The sequence below is a fragment of the Gordionus sp. m RMFG-2023 genome, chromosome 5 (genome assembly GCF_954871325.1).
Source record: "Gordionus sp. m RMFG-2023 chromosome 5, tfGorSpeb1-WG-v2, whole genome shotgun sequence".
In the NCBI taxonomy this organism is placed as follows: domain Eukaryota; kingdom Metazoa; phylum Nematomorpha; class Gordioida; order Chordodea; family Parachordodidae; genus Gordionus; species Gordionus sp. m RMFG-2023.
Window position 1 is genome coordinate 3,403,025 of NC_088779.1, and position 13,634 is coordinate 3,416,658.

General features: G+C 31.0%; 1 protein-coding gene across 1 annotated transcript; it reads right to left on the bottom strand.

Annotated features, from left to right (window-relative positions):
• Positions 1–3,569: 3,569 nt before the first annotated feature.
• LOC135929817 (uncharacterized) lies at positions 3,570–13,142 on the bottom strand. The gene is made up of 10 exons (XM_065466542.1): positions 12,842–13,142; positions 11,008–11,243; positions 10,572–10,791; positions 9,369–9,472; positions 8,105–8,303; positions 5,431–5,593; positions 5,107–5,285; positions 4,353–4,453; positions 3,818–4,004; positions 3,570–3,604 (listed from the first exon to the last, which is right to left on the bottom strand). The coding sequence occupies exons 1-10, from the start codon at positions 13,140–13,142 to the stop codon at positions 3,570–3,572; spliced, it is 1,725 nt and encodes a 574-aa protein (XP_065322614.1).
• Positions 13,143–13,634: the final 492 nt, after the last annotated feature.

Below are 13,634 nucleotides of genomic sequence, written 5' to 3' on the forward strand. Positions count from 1 at the left end.
ATAATTTTCGCCATAAACATCTGTTGCCCCTTTTTTTAAAATATATAAAATATTTTTTAACCTATAAATTAAACGTTGTTCTAAAGTTCAAGGACAAAATTGTTTGAAATCTACAGTGCGGGTACTCTATTCATACTGAAATACATTTCCGGTCTAATCAGATTTTTAAAAAATTAAAAAAATTGTTTCTCAGGGAATGATGCATATTCCATAATCCCAATTACGACATATATATTTTTAAAATATAGCTGCATGATTTGACCTTTAAACTCTTTATTAAAAAAAATGATAAAATTAATTTTATCTGATTTTTCGAATAATTCGGTAATAGCACACCTAACACGCATTTAGGCAAATTGATCCAGACATTGTCCGCATTACAAATCGTACTCTTGCAACCTTCGAGCCTATAAAATATATGACAATAGAACTTTGCTTCGTGTTCGTGCCCATGATCCCTCAGCATAATATATCCATGTTCAAGGTTTGGAGGATCACATTTAGTATCTTCTTAACATACATTTAAAAAAAAAATGATGATGTATTGGAAGAAGAACATCAAAATTGTAATATTTAGTATTATAATATTGTAGCAAAACTCTTCCGTGGAATTATTTAACGACTAGTGCATTTATAATCGGCCATGTTCATGTTTGTTTGACTAGTTATCATAAAAGATAAAAATTTTTACCTTTTCAATATTAAAATAACTTCTTCAATCTTTGGATTATAAAGAAATTAAGCTTGGTTGTGGTTTCATTCAATTCATCAATTGCATAAACTGCAGCCTCTTAGTACAGGCTAAAGGAAGACATGTACTAGAATGCATCAAACAAAGTAAGAAACCTTTAATTTTAAATCAATAAATTAATAATACCAGCTCGCATTGCCAACTATTGAAAACTCCGCAACCTATCAAATGATGATGGTTCACATGAAAAGTTTACTTTTCCATTGGCTATGATCAAATTGCATAATTTGGGATTATACAAGCATTTCAGTTTTCTCAATAAATATTAATAGCGAACCTAAATCCCCTAGCATAGTCAAAAATTAACAAATATAAAAAGATTCGCGACTCTATATTCTCCATTTGCAACTTCTACCAGTGAACAGTTTGCCTCTATTATGTTATCCTTTTTAAAATATTTTAACTCATAAGATAAATATACAAACACTTGAATTTAGGGAATTCTTATTCTTAAGGCAGAATATACACAAATTTTTAAATTTGTTCCCTTTTAGAAACACATTTCTTAGCAAAATCTTTTTTTCTTTTAATTAGTTTTTGGTTCAAAATATCTTTTTCATTTAAAAGACTTCCAATAATAATAAAAAATTATTTTTTTTAGATCATCCCAGGTATTTAGCTATGAATAAGAGATCCAATAATATTTAATATTTTCATATAGCTATGGATATTGGTTGCTTATCAAGATCAATGGGATTTACCAGTTTTTGATGATATATTACAGCCTAAAAATTTTTAAATAATTTTGTAGTTTCGAGACCAAAATTCTCTAATATGGTTCATTTAAAAAAAAAATACATTATTTTTTTAAATCAATAATTATTTTTATTCTAAAATATTTAATTTTAGTTTATTTTTTTTATACAATTTCATCTATTAATAGATATATTATTATCACTCCAAAAACCAAACAAGGACATTCGGCCCATCGCCATTGGTTCAACATACCGTAGATTGGTCGCTAAATTAATCGCATCTATGATCAAACACGATGCCGCACACATTCTAAGCCCCTACCAACTTGGTGTAGGGATACCTGGTGGGTGTGAAGCTGCTGTGCACTTAACAAGAATTCACCTTGAAAATAACCCAAAAAACGAATCCCTAGTAAAAAATTGACTTCTCTAACGCCCACAACACTCTTTCGCGCAACACGTTCCTACCTTCAACTTGCTTCCATTTCCCCGCTTACACCAAATTTCTTTTCTCTTGCTACCAATCACCAACAATCTTACAATTCAACAAAGAAAAGATACTTTCTGTCGAGGGTATCCAACAGGGTGACCCTCTCGGATCCCTTCTCTTTAGTCTTGGAATCAATGACATGATAAAATCAATAAACTCCTCATGTACTCTATCGCTCCACGCTTGTATATTGATGATGGAATCTTGAGTGGTCCCTGTAGTGAAATTACCAAAGCAGTCAACATAATTAAAGAAATTGGCACAGCCATTGGACTTTCGCTTAACCAGAGCAAATCTGAATTCTCACATTTAAATTCTAATGCTCCCAACACTCACGATTTCAAATTCACATCAAGCGTTGAATTAACACATCTAGGATCGCCTGTAGGAGGACACGAGGCAATAAGCACCTTTCTTCATTCCACACTTGACATACACCTTAAACTGGAGGACATCTTTACACTTCTTCCATCACACAAGTCCTTTTTTTTGCTAAAAAATTTCTTTTTTATACCAAGGATTATTTACGCACTTCGGTCAACCCAATTTTTAAATATCCTATTCCTCTCCAAACTTACGAAAAAGGAATAAAGGACTTAACCGAAAAAATAGTAAATATCAGATTCAACGAAACTGCTTGGGCCCAAGCAACTCTTCCAACCAAATTTGGTGGTCTCGGCATCAGATCCCCACATGACTTAGCAATAACTACTTTCATATCGAGTAGTCTCTTGACAAAGCCAATAACCACCGCCCATAATTCTAAAGAAGACCTTTCCTTAATCGTGGCTATGGATATTTGGAAAACAAGGATCAATGCTGATTCTCATCCCCCCACAACCCATAGACAGAAAGACTGGGATGCACCTGTGGTTGCTCGCTGCGTTGAAACTCTCTTATCTAGCATGCAATCTACTGACCGCACCCTATTCTCTTCCCTGCTCAATGGTACGGGACATGAGTTTCTTGAGGCCATCCCATCTACCAATCTTCAGCTTCAACTATCCAACAATGAATTTACCCACGCCATCGGCATTCGTCTAAGTTGTTCCATCACTCACCCTCACATCTGCTCAGGATGCAACTCGCCAGTTGACTCGAAGGGTAGACATAGTTTACATTGTCGCTTCTGTAATGGACGATTCATCAGACACAAGCAATGTAATACAATCATCCAACATGCTCTGAAATCCGCCCAAATTCCTTCCACTTTAGAACCACAGGGTCTTTTTAGATCTGACGGTAAACGTCCTGACGGGATCTCTCAAATCCCATGGAGGAGAGGCCAACTTTTGGTATGGGACTATTCCTGTATTGACCCCTTGGCCCCATCCAACCACGCCATCAACATCCTTGACCAGAAGGAACAACTAAAAACGTCTAAATACACAGAAATAATGAACGATCATTGCTTCATCCCAATCATATCAACCACTCTTGGCACCTTCGGCAAACTCGCCTTAGCATTTTTCAAAAACTTAGGATCACAAATCAGCAAACTCTCAGAAGAACCTCGAGAGGTTTTTTTTCTTCGTCAACGACTATCCATAGCGATTCTCAAAGCTAATTATATCAGTTTCAATGGTAGTCTTCTAGCCAAAGAGCTATCCTAAACAACACTTACGTCCCTTTTTCATTTTTGTTTCCCTGCGCCACACCAACTCCGTTCTTTTTTTTAAAATAGTATTATTATATATTATAATAATATATTTTTGTTTTATAAAAAATTGATTTCTTTGTTTATTTGGATGATGAAAAATAAAGGTTGTTTCTTAATAAAAAAAAAATCAATTAAACAAAATGTTACAACTTTTTTTGAAAAAAATGCTAAAATTAGCCGATTATGCCGCACTAGGTAACCGATTCAAAGAGGTTATATACCTAAACTAGGAATAGCGCGTATTCTAGAGCTTTCCGTATTGATTTGAAGATTTTTATTTTCATCGTAGAACTTATTACTGATTACGCAGGCGTAGTCGCCGTATTGATACGAGCTGAATTCATTAATCACCAACTTTTTCTGCATCGATATCTTTGCGAAGCCGGATGTATGATGTATCCAAGCCACCTAATTAAAAAAAATAAATTGATCCCTTTTAGAATAAAATTTATTTTCAATATGTAATTATATCATTTAGGGAGAGGCATATTTTTTTTTATAATAGATAAATCTTAGGAGAATAAAATAGTGTAGATGTGAAAGCATTGATAGTTTTTGTAGATGTTATTCGAGACTGGAGAATTCCAAATTAGTCTTTTATTTCAGATTAACTTATCCATATATATATATTCATTAGAAAAACCTTTAAAGATTTGAAATAAAGGCAATAACCGATTCAAATCATCAAAATTTATCAACACAATGTGGCAGCCAATGTAAAATAAAAAGGATTCAGTTGTATAAAGAAGAATTAACTTCAAATGGTCTGGGATAGGACTCGTACTCACATTCCAATACCACTCTATCGCCAATTTTAGGATTTTGGAGAGGATACACGGATCGAACTTTTGGTCCATCTTACAATAAATTGTTGATAATACATTTTTTTTTTTCCAATTATTATTATAGGAGGAAAATCATTGGATTATTTTCACTTTACGTACATATAGATGATTAAAATATAAAGCAAAAATTTATATATCATCCTCTATATAAACAATTTTTTAAAAAGTAATATCCGTATACAAGAGATTATTTAAGAGCCATCAGGGGTTCGCTGAAAACAATAATCTAAATGACATTCGTTTCTTTATGTAGAGAGATAATGTTAGAGATGTTAATTTGATGTTATGCTTCATTTATTTTATTTTATTTTATTCAATTCAATTCAATTCGATTCGATTCGATTCTATTTATATAATATTATATTAATCGTCTATTTGAATTCTTCGCTAACAATTAAAAAATATGCATATTTGCGGCTTTTTATTTTAATCAAAATCTGTAAACAATTAAAACCGACATGAGTGTCTTAGCAAATATACGCCATTTTTCCAGTGTCCATTCGAGAGAGAAAGAAAATTGGAGATAGCACAACACTGAAATATTTTTATTACCCCACCCCCTCAAGGATATATGGGTGGCAAATGGCTACCACCTCCTCTCCCCACCTCCCTTCAAATTGTTTATGTAGCCACAATTCGAGGAAAAAAAATATTTAATAACTCACGAAAGACGGACAAATAAAATTGCCTCCTACACGGATATGGGAAATCCGTAGACGCGCAAGATATCGAACCAGCGTGATTCCTATGCAGCTGGTCTATGACTAAATAATTATTGATAGTATAATCCGAACCAATGTCATTCGACAGAAGTTTCCCGGAAAGGGGAGACACGTGTTTTAACCTGCCAAACAAAAATACGATTAGATTATTGATAGGTGTCTTTAAAAAAATCTCTTCTTAAAATGATTTTTATAGATTTATTATTATTTAAAAAATAAATTTAGGTGTCCACTTTCATCTATTTCCTCTTCCTGTCCTTCATAAACCTGTGATTTTCTAGCATCGGGCCAGAATTTGTCGCAAACGAGTTTACTGAACAATCGATTTCCAAATTTTGTCTTCCTTCCACCATCTCTATATAAGGTTGCGTGATTCGCGTTTTTTGACCATCTTTCGTTAGCGTGATACTTACCTCACAAAATGGGAGTGCTTTATAATCATAAAATAATTAATTATTTTATCGCGAGGTAAATAAAAATTTAGAAAAATCCTGAATTAAATTTTAATCATTTAAGGCTTTAATCTAAATATCATAATATTAGAGAAAAAAATAATAAAAATAAAAAATATCCAAAATATATTTCAAGAAAATTTTTATTAATTTTAAAAAAATTAAAACAACGATTTTAATTAAAATTTTAAAACTTCTGAAAGTTTTAAAATTTTTTGATTTTTTTTGTAAAAGATTTTGTTGAAATATCCTTTAAAGCAAGATTAATATCTTAAGAGAGAAAAAAAAATATTCCTAGAGTTTCTCTTGGTGAAAAATTAAATGCGCTTAAAAACAAAAACAAAAATAAACATTCAAGCGCTGTTAATGGACCTATAGAATTTTATGGATAAATTATAATTAACAGCTGATCAAAGTCCAGGTATGAGTATGCTCATCAAAAGAAAGATATTTTTTATATGAAATGGATTATATTATAAAATTTTTTAAATTTATTATAGAGAATTAGTCTAATCGCTATAATAAATTTTAGAAATCTAATCTAATGCTCTATAATATTATCAGTATAAAATTATACATGTATAATATATTGCTATGCTCCAGGTAGCCAAAATTTATTTAGCTAAGGGGGGAAGGGAAACATTATCATAGGAGGATCTTCCCTGTTAATGAAATAATTTTCTTCAGGTTAAAAATGTTTTTTACAACCCAATAATGGCTATACCAAGATTGCATCAATGTTGTTATATGTTCGATTTGAGCCGATTTTTAAAATCGATTAACCCAATACTTGGCCAGCAAAATATGATCTAAGACTCGAAATTTCGTATGTCCGAACTTGTGTGCCATCGCATAAATAAGAGCGAACAAGAAAAGAGAGATACGTATTACGGGGAAAGCTACGAGTCTATTTTGTTTTAGAAAAAAGAAGGGACTTGTTTTTACGCAATTCGTTATTGATGCTTTCTTGCTTGATAGATTTTAAAAGTTAGGTGACGACAGTCAAACTTCTAAAAAGCAATAATTCTGAAAATATCAACAATTAGTAGTGTTGAAAGGGCTAACTCAATATTTTAGCCAGAAAAATATTGCCCTAAACCTAGAGATTTCCATAATATATGTCTGGATCTTTGTTCCTTCTATGAGCAAAATCTTCAGGCTTGTGTAATATTTTTCTGGATGAAATATTAAATTAGCCATTTTTAAAAATAAGTTCAAAACGAGCTGTGAAAGAAAGAAAGAAAGAAAGAAAGAAAGAAAGAAAGAAAAAAGGAAGAAAGAAAGAAAACACTAATAATTAGTAAATATTTAGTATATTTTATTGCTTCGACCTGTATAGCAGATTAATTTATAAAGAAAAACGTCCTCTTTGGCTAAATAATAAAAAAAAAATTCCATGTTTTTACTTACAAATTCCTCAATCAATCATTTCCAGCAGATAAAACAGAAAACCAGTTAAGAAATAAAGACTATAACGACACACTTTATCGATTTATATATTATATTTATAAATTTTAAATTTTCGATTCCAAGAACAATTATGTCTATAAATAGTATAAATCTAAATTCATTAAGGTTAACCTGTTCCCCGATTCAAATTATTTTTGAATCCTTATGATTTTGAGATCTTTATAAGATACTATTTCTTCTGTTTATTTAATAGATATAGGAAATATTAGATAAAATCTTATTATATTTTGAATAGAGTTATATATTTTCAAAAAATTTGATAGAAATCTGAATCTTTTAGGCGCAGTCCTAAGCATAAAGTGGCCAAACTTTAGAGAGCACTAATTATAAAGTTTAAGCCAATATGCACTGTCTGACTTTTATACATTTTTGTTTAGTTCATCAATTTGTTTCCGTGAGGATTATAATAAAAAGTTGTCGGAAAACATAAAAAAAATATTTCCTAAAAATTGATCTCAAGAATCAAGAAAGAACGAAAATTGTAGAAGAACCTAAAGTAATTATGATAAAAAACTTTAAAATTCTGGCTGAAGTCTTGATTAGTCAAATTGATATTTTCATTTACCCTCAGATCGAGCAATTATATAGCAAAAAAATATTAATACTAACAACACTGTTACATATGGAAACAGATAAGATCAGACGCTTTCAATTTTTTAAATATAATTTATATCAATTTTTTTTATTAAACGTGAAAATTAGATTTCAAAAAAAATTAAATGTGATTACTGTTCATATTATTATTCCTAGATTTCGATGCCTTCACGCACACGTTAAATAGAAGAGGAAGAAAGATGAAGGAGGTGGTTTATCAAGTTAAAATAAATGAAAGCAAATTTTTTATACCCAGATATCCATATCAAAGTATATAATCAAAACACAAAATTTATACTAATAATTAATGCTTTAAATGGGAGGGACAGAGGCTTGACCTTAACGCCCCCCCCCTCCACCTAGTTTGTGCCATCAACATCAGTAAAATTGTATAATAATGTTATTATTTTTTAATATATTTTTACTTTTCACTTCGACAAATACATCTACAGATCCTAATTCAAAGTGTTCGTCTTTTTGAGGAAAATTTATATCGTATAGAGCTAAATAGGTGCAAGTAAAACGATGGAAGGTTCCTGGAAAAGGTTTTTTAATCTTCTCGACGCGAAGATCAAAATCCATCGAGAAATTTCGAAGCGTTCTATTATCCAAGATCCACTTGGCCTTAGAAACGGATATTAAAATATTGTAACTAAAAAAAATCAAGATATTTTTCCTAACTAAATATATATTTTTTTCAGATATGTAAAAAATATTTATTCGTTTCAAATATTATATAAGGTAATTATAACTTAAAAAAATATTAATATATAAATGGCCACTAATAGAACATTAAAAAAAATTATAATAAATATTATTTTCTAAAAATTTAACCAATGGGGGGCATTTTTTTAAAAAAAAAGAATTATCATTATGAGTTTTTATTATCATAACTACAAGGTAATAATGAATCTTTGAATAAGTTAAAATTTAACTTATTACCTCAGAGCTTATTTTTTGTATAATCTTAAATGCTCTCGAGATGGATTTAGGGCTTCTTAACGCTTGAAAAGAGACTTGGCATCATTTCTCAAAAAAAACAGGAAGTCGATACTACCAATGGGATGAAGATGTTATTATCAGATATGTGTAAATAATTAGGTTCTACCTTATCTCAGCAATTCCAAGTGTATCGTAATTGCTATGAGAGGGGGTAAAAAATATCAATATAAGTAAAGTTATATCTATTAGGTCAAGTGCTGTTTTAATAATTGAAGAATCACGCGGTTCGAGCTATGTTAAATATATTAGCTCTTAGCCGACAGAAATTACGTCTTTCTTTCTTTCTTTCTTTCTTTCTTTCTTTCTTTCTTTCTTTCTTTCTTTCTTTCTTTCTTTCTTTCTTTCTTTCTTTCTTTCTTTCTTTCTTTCTTTCTTTCTTTCTTTCTTTCTTTCTTTCTTTCTTTCTTTCTTTCTTTCTTTCTTTCTTTCTTTCTTTCTTTCTTTCTTTCTTTCTTTCTTTCTTTCTTTCTTTCTTTCTTTCTTTCTTTCTTTCTTTATAAGAGTAAATAGGCCTAGGATGGGAGGATAGTATTTTATTCTGGAATAATATTCACATTTTTTCTATTATTTAAATGATACATTTAATCGTTGAAAACTAAGGGTGCTAATGTCAAGCTGTGATAATTAAAGGATAAGAAGGACATTATGAATGCATAAATATTGTCAATTTTAATTTTACTAAGCTACCCTATAGATTCTAGTTGATCCCATAGTTTCTCGGAATTTGAGCTTTAGTTCCAGGTCTTCCCCCTCGTTCACCGACAAATTGTAACTCAGGGGTACAGGCTTATCTAAATTTCGTCGAATAATCCAAATATAAATGGTGATTAGATTATAAAATAATTTAAAAAAGTTACAAATTTTTTTTTGGGGGGGGGGGGGGGGGGGGGGGGGAAGGTGGGTAGGAACTTTGCATATTTATAACATATGTTATTAGGCTCGTCCTGCTTTCGATAATCAGTAATATTGAAATAAATGACGAATGATATCACCATACCAAAATTAAACTAAACAACGTCCAAGGTTTTATAAAAAAAATATATTATCCTACTTCTTACCAGAGACCTTCATGGACCGGGTCAGCCCGCGGCACGTAGGCCCATACCCGGCACGTTGGGCCTCCCACGGACCGGTAATTTCTAGCGGGCCTGGGTCGGGCCTGGATTTTTTTTTTAATGGACTTGGGCTAGGCTTGGGCCTAAAATTATTAAATTTAAATTTAGATTATTTAAAACAGTTTCTAATTTAAAGAAATATTGTCCCTTTTTCTTCTAATAATAATAAATTTCAGCATTGTAAACAAAATGATTGCCTAAATATATTTAAATATTGTTTATTTTCAGTAAATACTTTGACCGGGTTTGGGAAATTTTTTTGAAACTTATCACGGGCTTGGACCGGTCTTGAGAATTTTTTTTTAACATTAGATATGGGTCGGGCCGGGCTTGGACCTAAATATTTTTTATTGCGGGCCTGGGCCGGGCTTGGTCAAAAAATTAAGGCCCATCATGAAGGTCTCTGCTTCTTGCCTCATATCTCTAAAATTTTGAACCTGCCTTAAATCTCTTCAAATGGAATTGGTTTCAGAAAATATTTATCTCACCGTATATTAAACCCGTGTCTTCCTCAGTAGAGGTCTCTAACCATCTAAAATTTTCTTGAAAACTTTCGTCTCAGACTTTCCAATATCGTTACACCAAATATATCGTTACTTATTTTATTTTTTTCGAAAACTAAATCTTACGTATAACCTGATACAAAATTAACGAATACAAATTTCTAAGAACATCGTTAAAATAGTTGTCAAATTTTTATGAGACATCTTAGAAAACTAGGTATAATCTTTTTTACGTTCTTTCTTCATGCATTCTCATATTCATCCTAACTTACATAGCCAATTTATTTTCTTGCGAAACATTATGTTTGTCCTGCAAGCAGGGATATCCGTACAATTAACGAACTTGTCTACCGATGGAAGCTTCAGATCATTCAATTGAATCACAAAGGGAAGACAACTCAAAATCCAATAATCTAATTTTTTTGAATTCGATAATCGCAGCTTTACTTGTTCGAATTCGTAGTTTGATAGGTAAGCGTCACCTTCCTTAGCCTTTGTACAATTTTGGATAATAATTATGCATCACTATAAATTTACGTGAAAACGCATATTGACTGATTTAAGATATTTCTATATAAATGTATCTAGATACGCTAACAGATACTACGTCTGTTTTCAGATACGATATCTGGATTCAATCCAAATTTTTTGAATTAGTATACATTTTATTATTTATTACAACTTATAGGCGCTTGAAAGTTAAAATACCGTATGATCCAATTTTACGTCGTTTATCCAAAATACCTTTTTGACATTAGTTTGGGTGTGACACGAAAAATAGTAAACAGGGTTTTCCCATTTTTTCGGAGTAATCGTTTCTTCAAGTTTAGGGGTCTCTACTTGGTAGTGAACGAATTTATGATCCGATTCATATAAAGCTCTAACAGATGTTTGGCTAGAAAAATGGAAGTCCTCCATTATTATATCTATTTTGCAAGTTCCCTCTATAATATTTAATATAATTTTTTTAAAAAAATAAATGATTTATATTAGTTGAGCTTTACTCTAGCGGCATTGGTTTGGCTAAGAGATGGGAATGAAGGGGTAAAGTTCAGTCAGCACTGAGTAGGGGGAGGGGGTTAGGTTAGGTGATGCTTGGACTGTTAGATTAAGGGAATAAGTTATTAAAACAAATTCATTCTAAGATTTAATTTCGTGTAGTTAGTAAATTAATAAAATAATTTGTTGGTTTTAAACCATCATTTAATTATGTGTATCAAAAGGTAATCTATTACCTAAAGTTATTTTTTTTTGGCTCATTATAAGGGATTATAAATTAAAATTTTATCAACAAAATACATACGATTTAATTGGCCAAATAAAAATTTGTGAGATTCTCTTGGAAACAGGCCTGAGGTCAAATTTAAAACGTTTTTGGCCACGCATGCGTACCATCCATTATCGGAACAAATATGGTAGTAGGGAAGCGTATTACCATAGCTTATAATCTGCGAAGTTCTCATGTCGATCCAATATACCTTGAATGTTTACCATATTTTTTTTTAAACTGTTGAGAATATATCCAATATTAAGTCGCATAAATATTTATATTAATTTGATAAATTAATTAAATCAACAATAATAACATGCATGTGTATCAGATAAACTTCCAGTTAAAAAATCCTCTCTATCTGATTTTGTCAAAAAAAATAAATTAGTAATAATTTTTTTTAAACATTAACTACATGGTTAATTTATTAGACAAATATTACATTATCGCTTTACGGGAAAAAAGATATCAGCTTTGAGCGCTGCCTTATTTGATTTTTTTTTCCTCTAAAGATTCAGCCAAACTTGAAGCCAATCCTCACTAATAAGAAGACTTAAAGATAGAAATTCGGGCCGCAATTAAAAATATAATTGGAGAAACCAGGACTAGTCGACGCCATTGTTATCAAACATCTGAAAAATGTTTGTCGTTTTCGAAATTTTTAAATATCACGAGATAAGCCTCTTGAATAAAAGTACAAAAAATGATAAAATAGAACATTGTCCTAATTTTTTAAAGAAATGACATATAAAATTTTTAAAGTGAATTATTTTATTATATTTTATTTTTGACCTTAATCAGCATTTTTAATACTTAAAAGTTTTTTTATTATAATGCTTATATATAAATGTAATGCATTTATGTAATAATAAAATCGAATTAAATTCATATACCTACACATAAGAATACATTGTTTAAAAATAAAAAGTACAAAATTTATATATAGAAAAATAAACAAATTCCAAATTAAATAATATAAAGGTGAAATATAGTGTAAAATGATAAGAATAAGGAAGAAAGAGAAAGTCTAACTAAGATCTGTTGAGAGAAGACTGCCATTGAAACTTTGATAATAAGCTTTAAAGGATATCTATAACAAGTCTCTGTTTGAGGAAGATGTCTTTTCGAGGATCATAAATATACTTGGGGATGTGAGATCCGAAATCTTTGAAAAAAAGATAATGCAAGCTTACTATGGATGTTAAGGTAATAGATATTATTGGAATAAAAATGTGATCTTCTCATATTTCCGAATATTTAGAAATTTTAAACTATTCTTTTTGCTCGAGTTTATAGTTTGGCTGTATAAGACTGATGAATCTATACCAGTATAGTCGTAAACCAAAAAATGGTCCATTTCTATGAGATCAGGGTGATTCCGCCAGGCCGCTTTCAATGGTGGTTCAAGTATAGCTGGTATCAGAGCGAATTTTAATGCTCGCTGGATCAAGAAATTGCATTGGATGTGCCTGAGGATTCGCCTTTGCGTGATCTGCAATGTAAGCTGTGTCTTTCTTTGCTGTCTATGGGGATTCTGCAGCCAGAGCAGAAATGAAGATGTGTTATTTAACATTTAGTTAGATTCCTATTGCAGAGGTTAGCTTATTGTTGGTTAATTGGAGTTAAAAAAATTTTTGGAAGGAATGACTTCCAAAAATTCATTATATAAGTGAAAAGAAAACGATCTTTCGGGAGAGTAATTTATAATAGGTATTCAACGCAGCATGCTATGCTACGACACCAGTCCCAATCCTTCTGTCTAATGAATTCGGGCAATGGGACATCATCAACGCCGGTCCTCCATAGCAAAAATAGCATCATCTAACGAAAAGTCATTTATTGAGGTGTGGGAAATGATTATGGTTTCGAAAGTAGGGTGCTCAAAATAAAGGCAATAAAGCAAGATTGGTGGGAGATAATCCTGTTGCATTAACATTTAGTAGAATTGATTTAAATCTAAAATATTGACTGTTGAATTCTTATTTTATTTTTATAATATGCCATTTAGCTTGCCTTCTGCCGGATTTTACCAGGCCTTCGGCCGGGTCATATGTTTCATCTATTC

Coding starts and splice junctions, on each gene's coding strand:
- LOC135929817 (XM_065466542.1), bottom strand. CDS start 13,142: ATGTTAAATAACACATCTTCATTTCTGCTCTGGCTGCAGAATCCCCAT. Junction 8,304..9,368: donor GATCAACTAGAATCTATAGG/GTAGCTTAGTAA, acceptor TCCGTTTCTAAG/GCCAAGTGGATCTTGGATAA. Junction 5,594..8,104: donor TGTATTTGTCGAAGTGAAAA/GTAAAAATATAT, acceptor ATGATTATAAAG/CACTCCCATTTTGTGAGGTA.